At 51.0% G+C, this 24,187-nt stretch overlaps 1 protein-coding gene and 2 long non-coding RNA genes across 14 annotated transcripts; 2 read left to right on the forward strand and 1 right to left on the reverse strand.

The window, feature by feature from the left end:
- Nucleotides 1-613: 613 nt before the first annotated feature.
- On the reverse strand, nt 614-6,773 carry LOC117438530 (uncharacterized). Of its 2 annotated transcripts, XR_004550845.1 has the most exons (5): nt 5,818-6,773; nt 2,773-2,848; nt 1,482-1,598; nt 774-834; nt 614-649 (listed from the first exon to the last, which is right to left on the reverse strand). It is a non-coding gene; the product is annotated as an uncharacterized lncRNA (long non-coding RNA). The 2 variants fall into 2 exon arrangements; XR_004550844.1 differs by lacking the exon at nt 614-649 and having other exon boundaries at nt 743-834; nt 5,818-6,772.
- A 2,828-nt stretch (nt 6,774-9,601) lies between these two features.
- LOC117438533 (uncharacterized) lies at nt 9,602-19,056 on the forward strand. Of its 9 annotated transcripts, none has more exons than XR_004550851.1 (5): nt 9,605-9,666; nt 12,813-13,118; nt 15,894-16,041; nt 18,043-18,157; nt 18,995-19,056. XR_004550851.1 is itself a non-coding variant. In XM_034074012.1 (3 exons), exons 1-3 carry the CDS (start codon nt 14,431-14,433, stop codon nt 17,208-17,210), a joined length of 753 nt encoding a protein of 250 aa, XP_033929903.1. In that variant the 5' UTR covers nt 13,950-14,430; the 3' UTR covers nt 17,211-17,246. The 9 variants fall into 9 exon arrangements, 1 of the variants encoding a protein (XP_033929903.1); XR_004550852.1 differs by having other exon boundaries at nt 15,899-16,041; XR_004550853.1 differs by lacking the exon at nt 12,813-13,118 and having other exon boundaries at nt 9,602-9,666.
- Nucleotides 19,057-22,415: 3,359 nt separating this feature from the next.
- Nucleotides 22,416-24,187, forward strand: LOC117438532 (uncharacterized). Of its 3 annotated transcripts, none has more exons than XR_004550848.1 (4): nt 22,416-22,534; nt 23,234-23,330; nt 23,705-23,829; nt 24,049-24,187. It is a non-coding gene; the product is annotated as an uncharacterized lncRNA (long non-coding RNA). The 3 variants fall into 3 exon arrangements; XR_004550847.1 differs by lacking the exon at nt 22,416-22,534 and adding an exon at nt 22,718-23,091; XR_004550846.1 differs by lacking the exon at nt 22,416-22,534 and having other exon boundaries at nt 22,718-23,330.

The following is a 24,187-nucleotide window of genomic DNA, read 5'->3' on the forward strand; positions in this document are numbered from 1 at the left end:
AGAAGAAGTGTCAAGATCAGCAAAACAGGAATGCAATAACAGGATGCCAGTAATTGCAGAAGCATGATGTAACGCTAAGCTGAAGCGAAGGCGTGAAACCAATCAGGAGAGGTAAAGGGGAGCGTGTATCCCTCGTGGGCAAAGTGAAGCAGCCAATCAAGTAATGCGTGATCACGTGTAAGACAGTATATTAAGAGCAGCTTTGTAATCAATAAACGGAGCATTTTGTGAACCTACATCGTATCGGTGTTTTCTCCCCTCCACCTGGCCGCGGCACCATACAAGATCAATAGTCCCTCCCATCCAGCCTCACCCTCTCCTTTTTCAGTTAAGGCAACTATTCTAACAAGTTACAGTCAGGGAGGAAAACATCATAGGGGTACAGAAACAACCCATACAAGTACAAAATCAATAGTCCCTCTCATCCACCCTCACCCTCTCCATTTTTTTATTAACACAACAAAAAGCATTTCTACAAGTCCGCACTCGTGCAATTCTTGCAGAGCCAAGGCCACGCAGTGAGCGATCCCAATACCCTGAGCCTTGTTGCTGGACAAGAAGATTCTTGGCAGGCATAAGCAAGGTCAATTGTCTTGTTATGCTTCTGTAATTTCCCATGTTTTCGTGCAGAGAATGATCTCTGCCAAGGCTGTAGTTTCCCACGGTGTTTTTACAAATACAGTATTACAAATACACAAATGCAATTTTACAAATACAAGAACAAACAAGTTATAAACATTACCTTTGTAAACAGTAGTAACCTCTAGACTCACCAATTAGAGCTCAGTATCCAAGGTTGCTCAGCTTTCCCCTTGAGTCAGCTACATCCACCTGCTAAACATGCACAGAGTTACCCACATGAATTCAAGCTAAATAGATTAGCCTAAAGAGAAAGAGGTTCAGTATCGCAGCAAAAACCTGGACATTTCTCAGCTTTGCAGAGCCTAACATTTACTCCCAACACAACCCTTTCTTCTACCCATTCCCCAAGAACTATTCACACACCAAACCCGACGTTCATTTTCTCCTGCTCCACAGCTCCCTGCTGTGCTAAAAGACTTGCTAGTGTAGCTGAAAAAGGGACCTGTTCTTTCTGTGTGCTGACCGGCAGCACAACCAGACTATCGCAAGGAAATCGCAGAACAATTTACAGCTTAGCTGACTTTTAAAGATTCAAGAGCTTGGCCCAACAGGAGCTAAGCTTGTCTGACTGTTCCAAAGCAAACACCATTACATTTATAAGGAAGCAACCTATCCAAGGACACTGTGATACCAAAGAAAGGCAGTGCAAAAAAGCAGACAATGCTTCAGATGGAGCAAACCTCTGAAGAGTCAATGACTTCAAAAGAAGTGATTATGCTGCTGGACAAGGTAGTGCCTTTGCCCTGAGCTTTCAAAGCAGATCAGCAAGATACATGCTTGCCTCAGTGCTGAAGTTCCAGCTGAATGCACTGTTATTCTCTCTACTTCCACCTACTTACCAGAAGCAGCTTCCTCAGTATGCTCGTCCGCAGTGCCACATCTTCTTTTGCTGCGTCAAACACAAGGCCAGGAAGTGCATCCAGTAAGTAAACTCCCCAAGAGGTGAAGGACAGGAACTAATAAGAAAAAAAATAATTACTAAAATAGTTGCACTGAAGTAAAACAGAAAACTGATGTCAAAGCTGGAAACACAGTGCTCCAATCCCAAATCTGCTTCATGCCTTTAGCCCTTCCATTACCACTCTGCAGCCCCACGCAGTAGCTCACTCTAAACTGTACATGCATTCTCACTAGCTCCCGGTCAGTGGTACAGAGGGAAGGGACTGGGGCTTGACAAGGTCTGGTTTGTTCTCATTATGGTGACGGCGTATTGAAGCTCTCCGGCTTCCAGGCACAAAGGGGAAAATACTGTGACACGCCCTGACAACAGGGGGTCACGCTGCCAGGCCACCAGCAGCACAGGCAGCCATGCAGGCAGAGACCCAGATCCTGACTACAGGCAGGTCGCATTGCCTGCACCACGACTAAGTGGCTTGGCGCCGTCTTTGGAAAGAAGGGGCGAGTCCAGACCATCCCTCCGCTCGTGGACTTAGGGAAGACGCCCCTGTTACTGCACAGAGACCTGCTCTCCTTCCAGGGAGGCTTAAGCTAAGCTGCAGCAATTTTAACAGGTGCCTAAAGGACAAGCTCACTCACTCCCTCACATTGATAGACAAGGACAAGACAAACACAAACCAAAACGTCCCAAAAAGGGAGACGGTCTCTGTGCAGCCACTGTCTGGGGAGTCACCCTACTCACCAAGCAAGAGAGGAGAGCCTCAGACCATGCCCAGGGCTGCATGGAAGCCGGAGAGCTTCAACAGGCCAAGGGCCAGATGCTGTGACACGCCCTGACAACAGGGGGTCAGGCTGGGTAGGCCACCAGCAGGCAGAAAGCTGCTGGGGCAGAGGAGAGGGACAGGGAAATGGCCCTCCCCTGCTTACAGGGTGGCCTGGGGGTCCAAGAGAGCTCTATTTCCCCCTCGGGTGCGGAGACGCTGGCTCTCACCCTCCTTACAGGGTTGCCACGCTCTCCGGGCAGCCAAAGGAGCAAGACGGCCAAAGGCCAAAACCAAGAGTAGCAAAGACCTGAGCCCTGCTTACAGGGAGGTCGCCCAGCACACAACGCTCCTCAGGGCCCCCCAAAGGTGCCATCATGCTCTTACGTGACCTCGCCCTGTGCCCACAGGGATTCCCTTTGCCCAGGGTGCCTTTCTCATGCCCCCTCTTCTGCCCGACGCCGCTCCTCACCTCGCCGTTACACACGCCACCTCTTCTCTCTTCTCTTGACATGCAGCCTCTTCTTTTTTGATCTTCCAAGGTCAGGCTACATGCAAAATTACACAAAAATAAAAGTTCTTTGCTTCTTCAAGAAAGAAATAAACCTTAAAATCCCTTAAAATGTGGCTATACATTTATAAATAACCAGGTCCCCTATTATAATCAATATCTTCTAGATATGATGTTCAAGTGAGAAGATATGCACAAAATGACCATAATTCCAGTGATTTGTACTTCTGAAGCAATTTTCCAGGTTCCCCATGTAAACCCATCCGATAAATAGAGGTATTCTAATGGAAAAAAAGTTTCCCAAGTATCCACTCTAGTCTAAAGACAAGTTCTCTCAGTGTCAGCTTACCACAAATAAATGATTGAGTTTAGCTCATAAATGTCATCTGAAAGCAAATTTAAGATTGCTGCCTCCAATTTCCATACTAAAATGGCAAGTTCCATGTTAAAGGCCACTGCCTGACACACAGGAAGAACCTTCTCCCAGTTTCACAACAAAGCTTTGGCACACAAGTACTTCAATTAACTAGGCAAGGATCTAATTACACTCCTTATAGAAAGGCTGATAGATACATGGGTTTATGTATTTCATTTTACAGTAACCAAAACTTAAACCTACCCATACACCTCAGAAACCATCACTGTTAAATTTTGCTCTCAAACATTTTTCTACCACAGCTTCCTTAACACAGATTTGATTAAGCATCACTGGGAAGTGTTCATGATTTCAGTTTCTGTGACTACTACTAGTAGCTTAGAGCTCTGTGCTCTGGTATAAACTGAGTACAGACTCTGGGACAGTAACTCCTCCAACACAAAGCTGGCATGAAACAAGAGGATTAAGTCTTATAGTAGTGCTATTACCACAAGGGTGTTGAGAGGTTAAGACTGGTGATAAGTGACAACAGCTTTTATTTAATCATCCACTTCAATGGGGTAAAAAAAGTCAAAAAAGTACTCATGTAAAAATTGAAGACTTTAAGAGCAAAGTAGAGCATATTGCCAGGAGAGCACAGATAGAGCATGTTACATCCTAGGAAGCTCATGCATAGAAGCCCTGATCATTACACTGCCCTGATTGGCACCAGTACAGAACATTATTTAACAGGTACCACCCATCAGGTTCTGCTTTTTTCATTTAGCATTTGCACTTCTGTCTCTCCAGCTTTGCTAAATTCTTGTTCCAAGCATACAACCTGCTTTTTCCAGATGAAAACACACCAAACTCAAGCAAGTATAAAACCCAGCAACAAATTTCCACAATAACAACAAATACTCCTCTCCTGCAGCAGCCATCAAAATCCATACATCCTACATGTAGGCTTTCTAGAACATACTACACTTCATTGCATTGCCCTATGGGAGAAACTAGGCAGCCACTATGCAGACAGCTGACTCAAACATGTCTATGAAAAGCCATCACCCAACAGTTAGCATGACATCGCACAAAAAAACTAACTCAGCTCTCTAGCTTCAATAAAGACCTAGAAACACCAATTGATTAAGAACTCCAGTAGATATTACATACCCAAAATTGAAAGTAATCAAGAATTTAGAAAGATCATTCTGTAACCCATTAAAATTTCCCCTCTTTTCACCCTAAGGGAACTTCTCCATGCAGGGAGGAAAATGCCCACCCCCCAGAGATGAGCAAGTCTCTTAAAACATGATCATGAACTTTTCAAGTGAGATGTGGAGCAGTTAAGTATAAAAATTAAACCCTGTGTTTGTTTATTTTCTATTAGTCTGTGAGTGATTTAAAGGTTTTCTCCTGATGAAGAAAAGAGCAGCTCAGAAGCTGAATGCCAACAAAACTGCTCAGCTCCCCTCCATGGGTTAAGAAAGGATCAAATACCGAATTGGGTAAAAGTCTGACAAGAACTAAATCCAAGAAAATTGCTCTCTGCTTCTGACCATCTTGGCAGGGTAAAAAAAAAAAAAAAAAAAAAGCTTTTTGTTATTTCTAATTTCTAATGACATGCACAGTTAGAACCAAATGTAACAAGAGCTAGTACTTGGTACTGTTTTCCTCTCTCTCCCCATAACTTAATAGGCTAATCCTCTAGCACTTGTTTCTAGAAGCTGAGAATACCATGCTGTGTGCAGGTTATGCTCACTTAGAGGGCACAAAGACTCAAAAATATCTCAGGAGCCCCAGTCCTATGAAGAACTCAGTTTTATGACTAACCCTGTGAACCTGGGCCAAAATCAATTCGATAGAAGGTCCAAGTTATCTAGAGCCAATGCAGAAGCACAAAATAGGCTATTGTAACAAGGACTAACTTTATACAACTGTACATATACAAATAATCACAAGACATACTTTTTAACTACATCATATACATATAACAAAGGGTCTCAATGCATTAAATCTAGCACCACTGCTGTATAGCCTTAAACATCTCTTCAGCAATGTAATCATTACCACCACACAGGTATACTTCCTTTCCATAAGGCATTCCTTCCCCAACCAGCATAGAAACAGGGTTAGACACAGCTGCAGCCTCCCAAACAAAATGATTCACTCACTGCCCTGAAGCAAAGTAACAGAAACCTCACCAGGCTGAATAAGATGGACCAACACCTGCATCACTGGTTCAACCAGCTCTGTCAGGCCTTGAACTCACCTGAGAGAGCAAACACCATGCTAAGACATCTTTTCCTAGCCAAACCCAGAAAGTGCACTATTGCGTAGCTGTGCACACACAATAGAACTTGTTCAGTTATTGAGACATGTAGGAAGTTTGATTAGTATCTGAATGTTTGCTTTTAATATCCTTGCAGCTCCTGCTTAGTCTTATTCTGAAGGGCTTTTAGCACCTGGTAGTTGTAGCAACTCTGAGGAGCACTAGAGCACACAAACACACAAACTAGCTTCCAAATGCATTTGAGACACATCAATAGAAGTTATGTTTGCAAATATACATAGAAACACTTAAACATGTTCAGCACACTGCTTTAAAAAGTAAAGTCTTATCAGTAAAAGTAGTAAGGCTCAACACTTACCTTGGTTTAGCTGCATTACAGATGACTGCTTGAGGCTGGCTGAAGCTCCTGGTAATGGATTTTGAATGGAGTTCGCTTTCTCCACCTCCTGTTTCAGAAGCCTCTTACTCTCTTTCGATGTACATCTTCCCATGTCTCTCCAATTAGCCAGTTAACTCAGTCAAACTGGGAGTTGTGTCAGCCTCAGCAAGACTCTCCCCACAAGCTTGATATGAAACATTGCAATTAAAAGCCATTTCCAAGTCCAATCACACATATAGCAGAGAAAGGGCACACCAGCCCCACATACTTTGCCTTGCAGTGGTACTTCTGGGGCAGCACTTCATGGCACTTGGAAAACAAACATAATTTGCTCCTTAGACTGCAGGCCTTTACCTGCAGCTCTTCACTGTAGTGCCTCAAACAGGTCTAAGGAGTTAGTTCATAACTCAGCAGCCAAATATTTTGCTCAAGGCAAAGAAATCCATGCAAAAGGCCCAGAGAAGCCCAGCTGTTCTCTGTGGATGAGGCAGTTGGTGAGGCAGAGCACACAGCACTCCCGGCTCCCTGGCAAGAGGCCCCTCTGGTGCCGCAGCACAGGCTCACCCTCAGAGCCATATCCTCCACACTGCCCACAAACCTTGCAGGGATCTCCACAGCCCTCAGGAAACAAGAGCAGACCAGGCCACCTCTGGGCTCCCACAGCAGGAGAAGAGACCTCTGCCAGCCTAGGCCCAATTTCAAGGTACCCAAGAAGAGAAGGTCCAGCAGCAGCCAAGTCCAGCCAGGAGTCTATCAGGCTTGTGAACAAGCAGCAATCCAGTCCACAAATCACCATCAGGTCCAGCAATTGCCAAGCTGCTCTATAATCATATAGAAGATCAAGCCGGGCAGTCAGTCTGAAGTCCAGACTAACAATCTTCACAGGCAGGGACAGAGCTGAAGAGCAGCATTCCTCCAACAGAGTTCTAAAGAAAACTGAGGTACAGAGCTCGGTTTAAATAGGGCTCCTGGGTGTGGTCTGGTGCACAGGTGAGGCTGTTTAGGGTCATTAAGGCTTACTAATGCCCTCAGTGCCTTAACGAGGCACCTGAGAGCAATGGAAAATTCTAGTTCTATCCACAGGGCCCACAGAGTGAGGTGTGATTGCAGTGTTGTGATGGGGTTTTGTTCCATCTGTTAGCTGGTTGGTCTTCTTCCTCACCTAGCCCCAGAGACATTCTATCAAATGAATGTTCTGTGCATGAGAAGACGCAACCACTTCATTTGTGTGTGATTCAGTAAATCCTCTTGGAGACTTTATGATTCTGTTCAGTTCTGGGAGACTTTGGAAGAGTGGGTACATAAACACAACCCTCAGGAAGGCACACACCATTCTGAATGGGCAGTTCCTAATAGCCCCTGTACTGTTTATTTCACATTAATTTCACCCTACAATGAAGTAAGGTGTTCACTTTCCATTCAGATCTGAATAGAAATTTAAGACAGAATTTTTATTCTACCCATTCCTTACTAGTTTTAAACTGTTTTTGGTTACCTCTTAGATATTTATGGTCTTTTCTGTCCTGTTTTAAGCTGCTCTTGCCTATTTCTAATCTGCTTCAGGCTACCCATTTCTAACCTGGTCTTGCCCTTCATAGCTTGGTTTAACTCCTGTATGGTCATTTTTATCTTACTCTTCTCCGTTTCTAAACCTTTTTTAGATTCTTTTGGCAAATTGTAAACAATGGAGAGGCTTTTCCATCTTATTCTGCCCATTCCTTACTAGTTTTAAGCTGGTTTTGGCTCCTTCTTCAATATTTGTGGTCATTTCTGGCCTGTTTTAAGCTGCTCTTGCCTACTTCTAATGTGCTTCAGGCTATTTCTAACCTCTTGATGCCCATTTCTAATTCTTCTGAAGCCATTCTGGCAGTTTCCAAACCATTTTGGGCCATTTCCTACCCATTTCTAGCCTGGTCTTGCCCTTTCCTAACTTGGTTTAACTCCTGTATGGTCATTTTTATCTTATTTGTGTTTGTGTTTGGAATGATTTGGTTTTGTCAGACCTGGTTCTCAGGCTCCTCAGGAGCCCGGTTGCTTTGCTCTTGGGTCTGTGCATGTGATCCGGGCAGATGTGCTGCTCCGTCTGGGAGGTACTGTGCCTGTGTAGGTTATTCTCTGTTTGTTGGTGTCACAGCATGTGTAGTGTTTTGTGTGTGTGTGTTTGCCTTGGAGCTGCTCTACTCATGGTGTGTATTTGGGCCAGGTGCAGCATCTGTAGTGCAAGTCTGTGTGTATTATGATCAGAGGCAGATCTTGAGCATTTCCTTGGGATGGAGGTTACAGGTTCTGGGCTCAGCAATGGTCTCTAGACATAAAAGCTGTGTGGGTATTAACATAGTAGTTGTTTAGCAACTCGGTGATAATTTGGCCAGTGTTTTTGTTCAGATCTCTGCTCTGAAGCAGTTGTCAACGTGATGAAAGCAGGCTTGAAGCAAGGCTCTGTGGCAGAGATGCAGAGCAGCCGGCAGACACTCTTGCAGCCCCGACAGTGATCCCATAAGGATGACATGACAATGATCGGCAGGGCTGGAAGGGGGGGGGGGTGGCGGGCGTTTCGGCGGCTGGCGCCGCTCGCTGTTGCCATCTTGTGTCCAGGTTAGGTACTGCAGCCCTGCCTCCGCGCATGAGCCGTGGTGCTCCCTGTCCCCGGAAGTGGCTGGTGTCACGTGGTGCCCGCCGGTTTCCGGCGGGCTGTAGCAAGCGCGGCTCCATGCGGCCGCAGTCTGGTGGCCGCCCGCCGGCTCCGGTCCCTCCGCGCCGTTTCGGTGTGGCAGGCGCAGCCCCCGGGAGCAGCATGGCGGCGGGCAGGGTCCGGGTCCAGGTCCGGGTCCCGGCAGCAGCAGGTGAGAGCCGAGCCCACCGCGGGGCCGGGCTTACCGGGGAGGGGAGCGGGCCCGGCCGCCCGGCCGTGCCTTGGACGTGCGCAGAGGGGCCTCTCCTGCCTGCTGGCCGCTCGGCACGGGAAGCCTCTCGGTGCTCGGTACTGAGGGGAGTGAAGGCACGGGGGGGGGGGGGGGGGGGGGGTTACCTGGAGGTCCGTAATTCACACTGTACCTGCACTGGGAGGGAAAGGGGCCAGGGTTGAAATAGCTGTTTCTAAAGCAGCCAAGGCGTTCCCTGCTTGTTTTCTCTGATCTAATCTTGTGCTTAGTTGGGAAATTAGACTGTTGACTGTAGCTTTAAGGTGCTGAAGGATCTGGAGACTGGGATTCTCGGAGAAATGAGAAGGGGGAAGGGTGCATTGCCCTCCTTTTGTTCTGCACACAGACCTTGCTGGGCTGAGCCCTGGGGGAGGCCAGCTCATCCCAGCCTTTCTGTTAAGGACTTCAGTTGCTGCTGTTGCTCTCCTGCTTTCGCCCGTCTTTGGACAACTGCTTAGCTCCAGTAAAGCCATCAGGCTTCTTCATAAATGCTTCTTATTCCAGATGCAGAGGCAGCTCAAGCACAGGCCCTCGCTAATGGCTGCAGTGGCTGCGGCTGTTGGGTTTCATAGGTAAGAATTTTTGTAGGGGATTGTCTCTCCTGTGAAATGCTTGGATGGGATTTGTCCATAAAAAAATCCCTCACTGTTCTCTTTTCTCCACTGCTTGGCTGTGAGAGCAGGAAGCAGCAGAATCCGTGGCAGAGATAGATAAAGAAGAGCACGGGGAAGAAGCAAGCCCAGATGGCAGGGAGAAAGAGAACCAGCAGTATCCAGGTCAGGCAGAAACTGCCCCTCCCAGAGCAGAGTCCCAACAGCTGAGAAGCTGGAGCATCATGCCCAGGGAATGGATCTTGCATGTTGGCTGTCTGAGAAGCTGCACAGTGAGAAACGGTCGCTAGGTTCAGGTAAGCCTCAGTAAGACTAATTCTAAACAATTAACAGGCATTTCCATTTTACTTCATCCCATTCCTGACTAGTTCTAAGCTATTTTTGGTTACTTAAGTATTTATGGTCATTTCTGGCCTGTTTTAAGCTGCTCTTGCCTATTTCTAATGTGCTTCAGGCTATTTCTAACCTCTTGATGCCCATTTCTAATTCTTCTGAAGCCATTCTGGCAGTTTCCAAACCATTTTGGTCCATTTCCTACCCATTTCTAGCCTGGTCTTCCCCTTCATAGCTTGGTTTAACTCCTGTATGGTCATTTTTATCTTACTCTTCTGCATTTCTAAACCTTTTTTAGATTCTTTTGGCACATTGTAAACAATGGAGAGGCTTTTCCATCTTATTCTGCCCAGTCCTTACTAGTTTTAAGCTGGTTTTGGCTACTTCTTTAGTATTTGTGGTCATTTCTGGCCTGTTTTAAGCTGCTCTTGCCTATTTCTAATGTGCTTCAGGCTATTTCTAACCTCTTGATGCCCATTTCTAATTCTTCTGAAGCCATTCTGGCAGTTTCCAAACCATTTTGGTCCATTTCCTACCCATTTCTAGCCTGGTTTTGCCGTTTCCTAGCTTGGTTTAACTCCTGTATGGTCATTTTTATCTTACTCTTCTCAGTTTCTAAACCTTTTTTAGATTCTTTTGGCACATTGTAAACAATGGAGAGGCTTTTCCATCTTATTCTGCCCAATCCTTACTAGATTTAAGCTGGTTTTGGCTCCTTCTTTAGTATTTGTGGTCATTTTTGGCCTGTTTTAAGCTGCTCTTGCCTATTTCTAATGTGCTTCAGGCTATTTCTAACCTCTTGATGCCCATTTCTAATTCTTCTGAAGCCATTCTGGCAGTTTCCAAACCATTTTGGTCCATTTCCTACCCATTTCTAGCCTGGTTTTGCCGTTTCCTAGCTTGGTTTAACTCCTGTATGGTCATTTTTATTTTACTCTTCTCCGTTTCTAAACCTTTTTTAGATTCTTTTGGCACATTGTAAACAATGGAGAGGCTTTTCCATCTTATTCTGCCCAATCCTTACTAGTTTTAAGCTGGTTTTGGCTCCTTCTTCAATATTTGTGGTCATTTCTGGGCTGTTTTAAGCTGCTCTTGCCTTTTTCTAATGTGCTTCAGGCTATTTCTAACCTCTTGATGCCCATTTCTAATTCTTCTGAAGCCATTCTGGCAGTTTCCAAACCATTTTGGTCCATTTCCTACCCATTTCTAGCCTGGTCTTGCCCTTCCTAGCTTGGTTTAAACTCCTGTATGGTCATTTTTATCTTACTGTTCTGCATTTCTAAACCAGTTTTAGATTCTTTTGGCACATTGTAAACAATGGAGAGGCTTTTCCATCTTATTCTGCCCATTCCTTACTAGTTTTAAGCTGGTTTTGGCTACTTCTTTAGTATTTGTGGTCAGTTTTGGCCTGTTTTAAGCTGCTCTTGCCTATTTCTAATGTGCTTCAGGCTATTTCTAACCTCTTGATGCCCATTTCTAATTCTTCTGAAGCCATTCTGGCAGTTTCCAAACCATTTTGGTCCATTTCCTACCCATTTCTAGCCTGGTCTTGCCCTTCCTAGCTTGGTTTAACTCCTATATGGTCATTTTTATCTTACTGTTCTGCATTTCTAAACCTTTTTTAGATTCTTTTGGCACATTGTAAACAATGGAGAGGCTTTTCCATCTTATTCTGCCCAATCCTTACTAGATTTAAGCTGGTTTTGGCTCCTTCTTTAGTATTTGTGGTCATTTTTGGCCTGTTTTAAGCTGCTCTTTGCCTATTTCTAATGTGCTTCAGGCTATTTCTAACCTCTTGATGCCCATTTCTAATTCTTCTGAAGCCATTCTGGCAGTTTCCAAACCATTTTGGTCCATTTCCTACCCATTTCTAGCCTGGTTTTGCCGTTTCCTAGCTTGGTTTAACTCCTGTATGGTCATTTTTATTTTACTCTTCTCCGTTTCTAAACCTTTTTTAGATTCTTTTGGCACATTGTAAACAATGGAGAGGCTTTTCCATCTTATTCTGCCCAATCCTTACTAGTTTTAAGCTGGTTTTGGCTCCTTCTTCAATATTTGTGGTCATTTCTGGGCTGTTTTAAGCTGCTCTTGCCTTTTTCTAATGTGCTTCAGGCTATTTCTAACCTCTTGATGCCCATTTCTAATTCTTCTGAAGCCATTCTGGCAGTTTCCAAACCATTTTGGTTCATTTCCTACCCATTTCTAGCCTGGTCTTCCCCTTCCTAGCTTGGTTTAACTCCTGTATGGTCATTTTTATCTTACTCTTCTGCATTTCTAAACCTTTTTTAGATTCTTTTGGCACATTGTAAACAATGGAGAGGCTTTTCCATCTTATTCTGCCCATTCCTTACTAGTTTTAAGCTGGTTTTGGCTCCTTCTTTAGTATTTGTGGTCATTTTTGGCCTGTTTTAAGCTGCTCTTGCCTATTTCTAATGTGCTTCAGGCTATTTCTAACCTCTTGATGCCCATTTCTAATTCTTCTGAAGCCATTCTGGCAGTTTCCAAACCATTTTGGTCCATTTCCTACCCATTTCTAGCCTGGTTTTGCCGTTTCCTAGCTTGGTTTAACTCCTGTATGGTCATTTTTATCTTACTCTTCTCCATTTCTAAACCTTTTTTAGATTCTTTTGTCACATTGTAAACAATGGAGAGGCTTTTCCATCTTGTTCTGCCCATTCCTTACTAGTTTTAAACTGTTTCTTTGTTACTTCTATTTGTGGTAATTTCTGTCCTGTTTTAAGCTGCTCTTGGTTATTTGTAATCTTCTTTAGGCTATTTCTAACCTATTGATGCCCACTTGTTTCTCTTTTGAAGCCATTCTGGCTGTTTCCAAGCCCTTTTGGTCCATTTCTTGTCATGTGTTGTCCCCCCCCAATACGGCATCTGCTTTTCCCCACCACGCCAATTTGTCTTCCCCCCCGCCACTCCCCCCTGTTCTTCTATCCCGTATCCCACTCTTCACCCCTTTCTCATCATCTATCCCTTTTAACCGCCATTATTCCCACACCCCCACCCCCCTTCTCTACCATCTGTCCCCCCTAACAGCCATTCTCCCCCCCTTCCCCACTATCTCTCCCATTTAAACCCCTTTCCTCCATCATCACAACAGTCTTCCCGCCCACCAAAGCCCGAACTAACCTTCGTCCAGCAAGTCTCGATCTTTACCGCGCCGAGCTAAACCCTGCTGAGCTCCGTAACCGTGCACGTACAGAAAACAAAGCTGCGTTCCAGCCCTCACCGCTGTCTGCTCCTTCCCGGGCACTGCCATCGCTCCCTCACAGAAAAGGACACCGCTGATTGGCCACCGGTCTCTAGGCGGGAAAACGGTCCCTCAGCCGTGCGGCCCGGGATTGGACGGCGCTGACCCTCCGCCCCGCCCCCCCGGGTGGCTTCAGCTCTGCTCGGCTCACTTCGGGTTAGCATAGCCTGCGTTAGTTTACCACGGCTGTGTGGTTTGGCCTAGCCTGGGGAAGCATAGCATAGCCTCCATCCAGCGTGAGATTAAGATGAGTGAGATTAGACCTGGGTGAGATTGACTGGGGGGAGACTGACCCTAGTCAGATTTGTCCTGGGTCAGATTTGTCCCTGGTCAGATTACCCCAGGGGTCAGATTAGCTCGAGTCAGGTTAGTCCGGGTCAGATTAGCCCGGTCAGATTAGCCCAGGTCGGATTATCCCGGGTCAGATTAGCTTGGGTGACCCGGTTTGGATCATCCCGGGTCATTTAGCTCAGATAAGAGACAGGTGAGATTAGACGGGTGAGATTATCCTAGCCTCCTTAACTTAGTTTAGTCTGAGTTACCTCGAGTTAGTCTTGGTTAACCTGGATTAGCCTATCCTCAGTTAGCCTGGGTTAGATGAGCCTGGATTAGATGGGGTTAGCCTACCCTATCATAGGGCGGGGTATATGGGAGGACAATACTGGGGTTTTGGGGATATGGAGTCCCTACATGGGGGTCTGTGGGGGGATTTGGGGGTCTGGAGTCCCTGCATGGGGGTCTATGGGTGTATTTGGGGGTCTGGAGTCCCTACATGGGGGTCTGGGGGGATTTGGGGGTCTGAAGTCCCAGTATGGGGGTCTGTGGGGGGATTTGGAGTCCCTGTATGGGGGTCTATGGAGGGATTTGGGGGTCTGGAGTCTCTCCGTGGTGTTTTGTAGGGGTGTGGAGACCCCTTATGGGGTGTATGGGGGAATACGGGGGGATATGGGGTTCTGGAGTCCCTAGATGACGTGTGGGGCAATAGGGGGGGGATACGGGGTTCTGTGGGGCTTTATGAGGGGTATCTGGAGTTCTGCATTCCCATTATGGGGTTCTGTGGGGGCCCTGCGAGCCCCGAGAGGAGGGAACGGGACGGGAACGGAGCTTCCGGCCGCGCCGCGCTCGTCAGGGCCATCTTGGAACAAAAAATGGCGGCAGCGCAGGCGCGGTGCGGCCGTTACCACGGCAACGCGGACGCCATGAGGGGTGAGGTGCCGTACTCAGGCTAGCACCTCACCAAGATGGCCGCCCCGTAGTGCCGTACGTCAAAATGGCGTCTCACTAATTTGGCCTGTCCCGGCGCCCGTACTCAAGATGGCGCCTATCAAGTGGCATCAGTGCACCCCCCCCCCGTGCCCGCCCCTGTCTCCCCTCTCCCCATGGCGGCGCAGAGCCGCGCTCCCCCCCAGCCGCCTCCCTCCCCTCTCCTCACGGCTCCTGCTCCCGCACCTCTCTCTGCACCTCCTCCATGGCCGCCCTATGGCGGCGGGCGGGGCGGGGAGGGGCGGGAGGGGGCAGGAGGAGGAAGGGAACCGAGTGGTTCCGGGAGGAGCCGACACCTCCCATTGCCCCCCCCGCCGGGCACGGCTCAGCCCGGATCGGCACGGCACGGCTCGGCTCGGCCCAGGGTAGAACCGGGGCACCGAGGGGGTCTGGGGCAGGCCGGCAGCCGGAGGGGGGCAGTCGCGGGGGGGCGGCGCTGCTGTCCCGGCCTGCAGCGGGGACCGTGTCCCCCTTCCCATCCCTCCTGCCGGAGGCACTCGTGTTCCCCGCGGCCGCTCCGGGTCACGGTCTCCACGGCAACAGCTGCTGCCGCCGCTCCGGGTCACGGTCTCCACGGCAACAGCTGCTGCCGCCGCTGCTGCACGGACTCGGCATCCACCTCCTGCACGGCGCCACCACCGTGGTCTTTGGGGTACGGACAAACGGGGGGGGGGGGAGAGACACTGGGGGTGCTGCGACCCATGGAGAGCCGCAGAAACAGTTTGCCAGGGCTTCCCCAAGGTGCTCGATTGTTTTGTTCTGTGTGCAGGATGTTTCTCATCACACCCCAAAGCTTTTCCAGGAGTCAAACGCATCGGTTTCCCTCTCTTCCCCCAAGAAAGGGGAAGTTTGTGGCCGGTTGCAATGATAGCACCTGGAGTGGTGCTGCCCTGAAACAGGATGAAATGGCTGCATCCTTCCAGGAGGCTGCCTCCGAAAGCAGAATTGCCCTGTGAGCTGGAGAGGTGCCCCTGCAGTGAGGGCCCGTGCCCAGGGAGGCATGGGGAGCTGGGGACTTGGCACTTTCCTGCCTATCATAGAGGACTGTGATGTACGATGGTAATGAATGCATCTTTATTTATAGATATGATACTATGAAATAGCTTTATTATCCCTTGCTAAAAATGCTTCCTTTTTTGCTTTCTTAGCAGTCAGTGCAAAAATTCAAGTTAATATCATAATATCATGGTAAAAGCTGCAAGCTCTGAAGTGGTACAGGCTGGCAGGAAGCTCCCAGTGTATGGTTTGGTGTGAGCAGCACCGATGTATTAGGTTTGGCATAGTAGTACATGGGTTTTTTTTCTTGTTTTTAGTGGCCATCTATGCCATCTATGCATCTATGCTTAACTTGTTAACAATTTATGTTCATATGTACGAGGAGGAGGAACATAAAGATGATGTAAGGATAGACAGGTTTGTAAAACCAGCCATTTCTTCAAGGGACGGCTGCTGCAGCAATACCCTGCTTGCACGATGCCCTATATGAGTGTCTGTTTTGAGCGAGTTTTACACGTGACCTGCACCCTGATCATGCGTTCTTTTTAGGCTGCACACCCGCCTATCAGCCTCATCAGCGTTGATGCTGTGGACCCACATCAGTGGTTTCTTGAGCTTTGAGAAAAACCCAGTTCTTGTTCTTAGATAAATACAAGAACCCTTCTGTTTCAGAGCAGCGTGCAGCCATGTGCACACTGTGTGTGCCAGAACAGACCCTTTCAAGAGCTCCAGAAGACTTTTTTAGCCTCTTTCTTTCATCTGCAAGACCAAAAAGGAAAGAGAGGTTTCTGCAACTGGGAAGCAGGAGAAGAGAGCGGAGGTATGTCTGGTAATCGTAGCACATGCTTCTCTGACCTTGCCGAGAGAGGAAATCCATTTACTCTCTGCTTTCATCGATTGGTCTGTAATTTGCCTGTAGTTATCCTCCCCATTTCTACATTTTACAGAATCATGGAATGGTTCATGTTGGAAGGGACCTTAAAGCTCATCCAGCTCCAACCCCTGCCACAGGCAGGCAGGGACACCTCACACTAGAGCAGGTTGCTCCAAGCCCCTGTGTCCAACCTGGACTTGAACACTGCCAGGGATGGGGCAGCCACAGCTTCTCTGTGCACCCTGTGCCAGCGCCTCAGCACCCTCACGGGGAACAGCTTCTGCCTAAGAGCTCAGCTCAGTTTCCCCTCGGGCAGGTTCAAGCCATTCCCCTTGGCCTGTCCCTACAGGCCCTTGTCCCAAGCCCCTCTCCAGGTTTCCTGCAGCCCCTTTAGGCACTGGAGCTGCTCTCAGGTCTCCCCTTCAGGAGCCTTCTCTTGTCCAGGCTGCCCCAGCCCAGCTCTCTCAGCCTGGCTCCAGAGCATAGCTGCTCCAGCCCTCGCAGCAGCTCCATGGTTTCCTCTGGCTCGCTTGAGCAGCTCCACGTCCCTCTTGAGCTGGGGCTGAAGATGTGGATGCAGGACTTTGTTTCCTCTTACATTGGCATAATGCAGAGTGACACTTTAACAGCTGGACAGATGTAGATTCTCCTACCTGGGGCCAGTAAATGAGAGCAAAACCACATCCTCTGCTTGAACAAGGAAGAAATTATTTTGTTCACCTTGTTTACGTGCTTAATTCAAGAAGTTTTTTCCCTTCCAGTCAATTACATTCACGTAATTGAAAACATTGTCCCAGGAAATCTCAGCTTGGTTTGCTTTCCTGCTCGGAGACCATTGCGCTGCTTTTTGCTTAAACAGCAATTGCTTTGCTTGCAGGCTGTTTTGCAGCAGCTCTATGGCTATGGGGAATTACCAGTGTTTTTCTAATCATCCTGTTGGATGTTGTGACAATGCAGGTCCCCGGTTTCCTCTTGACATTTGGGTACTGCCAGCAGAGTTTGCAGCCCTTGGTGTTGTCTTTGTTGAATTAGGACCTGCACTGCTGAGGAGAAGGCAAGGCCTGGAGGGAGGGAGGGAGAACCAGGAACAGGTCAGCCCCAGTATTTTTCTGTAATGAGGGTGGTAAAGCACTGGCAGAGGTTGGCCAGAGAGGTGGTGGATGCCCCATCCCTGGGGACATTCAAGGCCAGGCTGGATGTGGTTCTGAGCACCCTGATGGAGTTGAAGATGTCCCTGCTCATGGCAGGGGAGGTTAGACCAGATGACCTTTAAAGGTTCCTTCCAACCAAAACCATCCTGTGCTCATATGATTAGAACCCCAGGGAATGCAGGCATTTCCCTACAGCTGCTGAGGGTCTCTTTAGAAGCCCAAGGCCACAGTTACCCTTCTTTCTTAGGGAAGGGCTTCCCGTCCTCACGCTCTTTGGTGTGTCTGGTGGCATTGTGCCCATGCCGAAGCTTGTCTTTGGCACCTTGAGCTAAAGTGCTTCACTGACATGAGGTTAAATTCATCTGGAGGAGCCTGTTTTAATGCAGCCAGGGAGGGGAAACTGGCTTATTATTTGCAGTACTGAGCTCTGTTCAGCAGGTGGGTCACGGTAAATGTTTGCTGCCACAAGTACCAGTACCAGTGCGAGTAACACCCAGCTCTGGGCAAATGCACCTTGATTTCAACCTATTTGAACTGGTCACTTACCAGCATAGCAAGTATCACATCCTGCAGGCAAAGCTGCTCAGGTGCAGCTGATGGATCCCTGAGCCCAGCAGGAGGCCTGAGGCTGCTTTTCCATTTACCTCTAAGAGCAATGACATTGGAACCACGGCAGGACGTAGAGCTTTCGTGTGCATAACCCCAAATGTATCTGCCTTTCCTAGCCTGCCAGGCAGGCAGCGTTAGTGCCGCTTTCTAGCTCACTAAAGGGTATTATCTGCTCAACATTTTCCAGTGACAAGACTTCACCTGTACCGTAGCTGATGGTGGGCTCACAGACCAGAACACACACAGCCTATTGCACAGATCGGCTTTCCTGGCAGCCCCGGGCAGCACTTGCAGGGACAGAGGTGTGTACTTAGCCCCTGATTCCAAGAAGATGCCGTAACATGGCTGTTTCTAACTCATTTATGCCCACTTCTAAACTGTTTTATTTGCTATTTCTAAATTCTTTCTGCCATTTCTAACCCGTGTTTGGTCACTTCTAACCCTTTTAAAGCCATTTCTTAAAATTTCCCTCTTTTTTTGGCCCTTTTCTCACTCTGTTTAAGCCACTTTTTTATTTCTCTAACCCATTTTTTCCCATTTGTCAGCAGCTTTAAGCCTTTTTTGACGATTTCTAACACAATTGTGGCCACTTCTAACTAGATTTAAACCCATTTTTAGCCATTTGCAACCCTTATATGTCCAATTCTAACCTGGTTTAAGCCATTTTGTCCATTTCTAAACTATTTTTTCTTCTAACCATTTTTTTTTGCCACTTCAAACACATTTTTGCCCATTTCTGAGCCTGGTTTAAGCCATTTTTCCCCATTTCTACCCTATTTTAAGCCATTTTAGTCTATTTCAAAACAATTCATGGCCATTTCTATCCCAGTTTTGCCCATTTCTTACCAGTTTTAAGCCGTTTTTGGCAATTTCTAACCCATCTTTCCCATTTCTAACCCCTTTAAAAGCTTTTTTGGGGGCTATTTCTGACCTGTCTGTGGCTGTTTCTGTCCCATATTTATCCACATCTTCCGCATTGTAGGCCATTTTTGCCCACTTCTAACCCATTTTTACCCATTTCTTGATTGTTTTAATCCATTTTGGGCCACTTGTGTTCCACTTTGGACCATTTGTAAGGTGTTTTGAACCATTTTTTTCATTTTCTAACCCATGTTTGCCCATTTCTTATCTCATTTTAGGTATGGGACGCCTAAAAATAGTTACTGAAAGAGACTAAAAGACAAGGACAGCTGGAAAAAACATGAATGAAAAAGGAAATAAAATGTGTAAAGAAAATAAAAAGCAAAAGAGAAGAATGTGATTATAAATCCCCACAAAGCAAACACAAAGCAATAAAAGTCTGAAAGAATCTTGAATAGAAGTTCCTTAAGCAACTTTGCCCCAGCCCCAATATTGCAAAACTGTCCCCACTCAGCAGCTGGGGTCCCCGGAGGCTGTCAACGGGGAGGGGAGCCGCCGTTGCTCTAAGGCCGTTGCTTCTGCAGCGTGTGCTGCCACCTCGTGTCCAAGCGTCGGTACTGCAGGTGCTGGAGGTGGGGGGGCACGGCGTAGCTCGGGGCACTGCTCGCTGCTGCCATCCTGTGTCCAAAGCTCGGTACTGCAGGTGCCGGAGATGCGGGAGGGGAAGCAAAGGGGTGGCTCAGAGCAAAGGGAGGTGCTGCCCTCCTGTGGCCAAAAGTACGAACTGCACCCCAAGAGGCCGGAGCCGCCCGAAGGGAACCGAGCGGAGCCGAAGCCGCCTGAGGGGGACGGAGCCGCCCGGAGGGACCGGAGTGGCTTCCATGGGGTCCCAGGGGAGCCGACAGCTGCCATTGCCCCCCCCGTTTGCCTCCGCCAAGTCCCGTTACCCCCATGATTCGCCTCGGCTCGGTACGGTACGGTCCGGACCCGGTTCGGCGGCACAAGCCGCACCCCGACTGGCTGAGACGCCTGTCAGTCACTCTTACTCCCGCCCCGCTTCCGTTCGGCTTCTACACTGGCCCCCCCACTCCTCTGATTGGCTGCGGCGCTTGTCAGTCACGCCTAGTCCCGCCCGGCTCCGGCGGCGCCGGATCACTGCTCTGATTGGCTGCGGCGGTTGTCAATCACGCTTAGTCCCGCCCGGCGCCGGCGGCGCCCCCCCACTCCTCTGATTGGCTGCGGCGGTGGTCAATCACGCTTAGTTCCGCCCGGCGCCGACGGCGCCCCCCCACGCCTCTGATTGGCTGCGGCGCTTGTCAATCACGCTTAGTCCCGCCCGGCGCCGCCGGCGCCCCCCCACGCCTCTGATTGGCTGCGGCGGTTGTCAATCACGCTTAGTCCCGCCCGGCGCCCACGGCGCCCCCCCACGCCTCTGATTGGCTGCGGCGCTTGTCAATCACGCTTAGTCCCGCCCGGCGCCGGCGGCGCCCCCCCACGCCTCTGATTGGCTGCGGCGGTTGTCAATCACGCTTAGTCCCGCCCGGCGCCGGCTCCGCCCCCCACTCCTCTGATTGGCTGATGCGCACGTGACCCGCTCCTAGCCACGCCCCTCTCCGACACCGCCCCCCCTCTCCTCTGATTGGCTGATGAGTACGTCACCCGCTCGTAGCCACGCCCCTCGCCGGCTCCGCCCCCTCACTCTTCTGATTGGATGATGAGCACGTCACCCGCTCCTAGCCACGCCCCTCTCCGACACCGCCCCCCCACTCCTCTGATTGGCTGAGGCGAAGCCGAACCCTCCCGAAGCGGCGGAACCGGCCGAAGAGAACCGAGCGGAGCCGAAGCCGCCTGAGGGGGACGGAGCCGCCCGAAGGGAACCGAGCGGAGCCGAAGCCGCCTGAGGGGGACGGAGCCGCCCGGAGGGACCGGAGTGGCTTCCATGGGGTCCCAGGGGAGCCGACAGCTGCCATTGCCCCCCCCGTTTGCCTCCGCCGAGTCCCGTTACCCCCATGATTCGCCTCGGTTCGGTACGGTACGGTCCGGGCCCGGTTCGGCGGCACAACCCGCACCCCGACTGGCTGAGACGCCTGTCAGTCACTCTTACTCCCGCCCCGCTTCCGTTCGGCTTCTACACTGGCCCCCCCACTCCTCTGATTGGCTGCGGCGCTTGTCAGTCACGCCTAGTCCCGCCCGGCTCCGGCGGCGCCGGATCACTGCTCTGATTGGCTGCGGCGGTTGTCAATCACGCTTAGTCCCGCCCGGCGCCGGCGGCGCCCCCCCACTCCTCTGATTGGCTGCGGCGGTTGTCAATCACGCTTAGTCCCGCCCGGCGCCCACGGCGCCCCCCCCACGCCTCTGATTGGCTGCGGCGCTTGTCAATCACGCTTAGTCCCGCCCGGGGCCGACGGCGCCCCCCCACGCCTCTGATTGGCTGCGGCGCTTGTCAATCACGCTTAGTCCCGCCCGGCGCCCACGGCGCCCCCCCACGCCTCTGATTGGCTGCGGCGCTTGTCAATCACGCTTAGTCCCGCCCGGCGCCGGCGGCGCCCCCCCCACGCCTCTGATTGGCTGCGGCGGTTGTCAATCACGCTTAGTCCCGCCCGGCGCCCACGGCGCCCCCCCACGCCTCTGATTGGCTGCGGCGCTTGTCAATCACGCTTAGTCCCGCCCGGCGCCGGCGGCGCCCCCCCACGCCTCTGATTGGCTGCGGCGCTTGTCAATCACGCTTAGTCCCGCCCGGCGCCGGCTCCGCCCCCCCGCTCTTCTGATTGGCTGCGGCGCACGTGACCCGCTCCTAGCCACGCCCCTCTCCGGCTCCGCCCCCCCACTCCTCTGATTGGCTGATGAGTACGTCACCCGCTCGTAGCCACGCCCCTCTCCGGCTCCGCCCCCCCTCCTCTGATTGGCTGATGAGCACGTCACCCGCTCGTAGCCACGCCCCTCTCCGGCAGCGCCCCCCCACACTTCTGATTGGCTGAGGCGAAGCCGAACCCTCCCTAAGCGGCGGAACCGGCCGAAGAGAACCGAGCGGAGCCGAAGCCGCCTGAGGGGGACGGAGCCGCCCGAAGGGAACCGAGCGGAGCCGAAGCCGCCTGAGGGGGACGGAGCCGCCCGAAGGGAACCGAGCGGAGCCGAAGCCGCCTGAGGGGGACGGAGCCGCCCGGAGGGACCGGAGTGGCTTCCATGGGGTCCCAGGGGAGCCGACAGCTGCCATTGCCCCCCCCGTTTGCCTCCGCCGAGTCCCGTTACCCCCATGATTCGCCTCGGTTCGGTACGGTACGGTCCGGGCCCGGTTCGGCGGCACAACCCGCACCCCGACTGGCTGAGACGCCTGTCAGTCACTCTTACTCCCGCCCCGCTTCCGTTCGGCTTCTACTCTGGCCCCCCCACTCCGCTGATTGGCTGCGGCGCTTGTCAGTCACGCCTAGTCCCGCCCGGCGCCGGCTCCGCCCTCCTGCTCTTCTGATTGGCTACGGCGCACGTGACCCGCTCCTAGCCCCGCCCCTCTCCGGCGGCGCCCCCCCACTCCTGTTATTGGCTGCTGCGCACGTGACCCGTTCGTAGCCACGCCCCTCTCCGGCTCCGCCCCCCCTCCTCTGATTGGCTGATGCTCACGTCACCCGCTCGTAGCCACGCCCCGTTCGGGCATCGCCCCCCCACTCCTCTGATTGGCTGAGGCTCCACTCGCGCAGTCGCTTTTCTTCACCGTGTGCAGTACCGAACTTTGGCCACATGATGGCAGCACCAGTCGTCTCTCGGCGCTGCACCTCCGCTTTCCCGACCCGGTTTGCCGCTGATTGGCGCCCGAAGGACACACGGTAGTACCGGACAGCGGCCCCCAGCCGCTTTCTCCCCCGTCGCCCCCCATTTCAATGCTGAATTTTCGACAGAGCGGCTCCCCCCCTCCCGTCTTCACCGACACATGACGGCAGCAGCGAGCGGCTTCCGGAGCCGCTCCGCCCCCCCCACCTCCACCACCTGCAGTACCGCGGTTCGGACGCACGGTGGCAGCACACGCTCCCTTTTTCGGTGCCGCAGGGGAAACGGGCTCCGGAGCTGCTGCTCCGCGCCCGGCTTCAGTCCTCCGTGGAATGCTCCTCGGAGCGGTGCTTTTGGTTTTGCAAACGCCGCAGGCATCACCTGCACACACAGAGCTCCTGCCCTCGCTTGGCCACCTGAAATTCAGAGGGAGCTCTGCACACGGCCTCTCCGGTGCCCGATCTCTGGATCTCTCTCTAAGAGATGGGGCTGTTCTCTGGATAAAGCACGCCGGGGTTTGCTCTGTTGAAGAGCCCTTTTCTCCCTGGATCTCCTCCTGGGCTGCAGCCATCAGCCAAAACGGAAAGCACTGCTCATCCTACCTCTTTTACCCCAGGTGCTGCTTTGCCCCCAGATCATTGAGGGAGGAGTTGTGGCTGCTGCCTGGGGTATAAAGGCGCAGTGTTGCCGGGAGAGGCTCATTCAGCTCTCGGGCTTCAGCGGGTTGAGTTCTCTGTGCTGTGCTTTGTGTTTTGTAGCTTTGGAGTCTTGCGGCGTTTTGTGCTGTTGTGCTGGGATGTTTGCCGTAATGGAATCACCTGAGTGCGGAGCATCAGGACCTCTCAAGGCTTCCCAGTGAGTGCATTAACAAGTGTCTCTGTACGGCTTTCTTTTCAGGGCTGTTATATTTATATTGTTATAATTTTATTATACTTGTCAGTCACAGCACACGGAGCGCGAGCATCCAGCCCGGCTCCCACAGTTGGGGAGCCGCTACCGAAAGCTGGTGCTGGGCATCCCCTACACACGGAGGCACCCGGAGCGGTGCCACCAGTATGCCGAGCAAGCCTGGGTAGGGGATGGCCAGCGACAGCTTTTCCGGACAGATTTCAGCCGTCCATGCCTCAGTTTTCTTATCTATAAGCCAGGAACAACAGCAATTCTCCCCTGCTTCCCTGCGCTTCCCAGTTTGCCGGTTTTATTTATTCTCTTCTCTGTTCCTTTGAAAGGCAGCTCCCACCCGTAAGCACCAAAGAGTCCTCCTCAGCCTCGGGTCTGAGTCAGCTCCCCGGGCATGGGGCATTCTGTGCTGCAGGGAACAGAGCGTGCGGGCGACACGGGTCCTGCATGGACAGTAAGTAAAGGGCTCAAAGGAAAAGAGGGGGAAACAGAAAAGTCTAAAGCCATTTTTCAGGGTTCCAGCCCCTTCCCCAAATTGGTTGCTTCTTTTTGGCACTCCCCACTGTTTCGAAGAGCTTTAATGATGCTGGGTTGTATGAACCGATAGGCTCAGAGCCCCGCAGTCGTGCTTTTGCTGGGCTGATGTTGTCAATTCTCCTTTGTTTTCCCTCAGCCTCGTTGCTGCTCTCGTCTGCGTGCGATCATCCAGGGTGAGACCAGGGGACATACTAGGAAGACTGCTTGGGATGCCTTCCGTCTTCTTCCTGCGTACCAGGAACTCTGTCATCTGACGGTGAGTAATACCTGTGTGC

Source organism: Melopsittacus undulatus, unplaced genomic scaffold (genome assembly GCF_012275295.1).
Source record: "Melopsittacus undulatus isolate bMelUnd1 unplaced genomic scaffold, bMelUnd1.mat.Z mat_scaffold_441_arrow_ctg1, whole genome shotgun sequence".
Taxonomy (NCBI): Eukaryota; Metazoa; Chordata; class Aves; order Psittaciformes; family Psittaculidae; genus Melopsittacus; species Melopsittacus undulatus.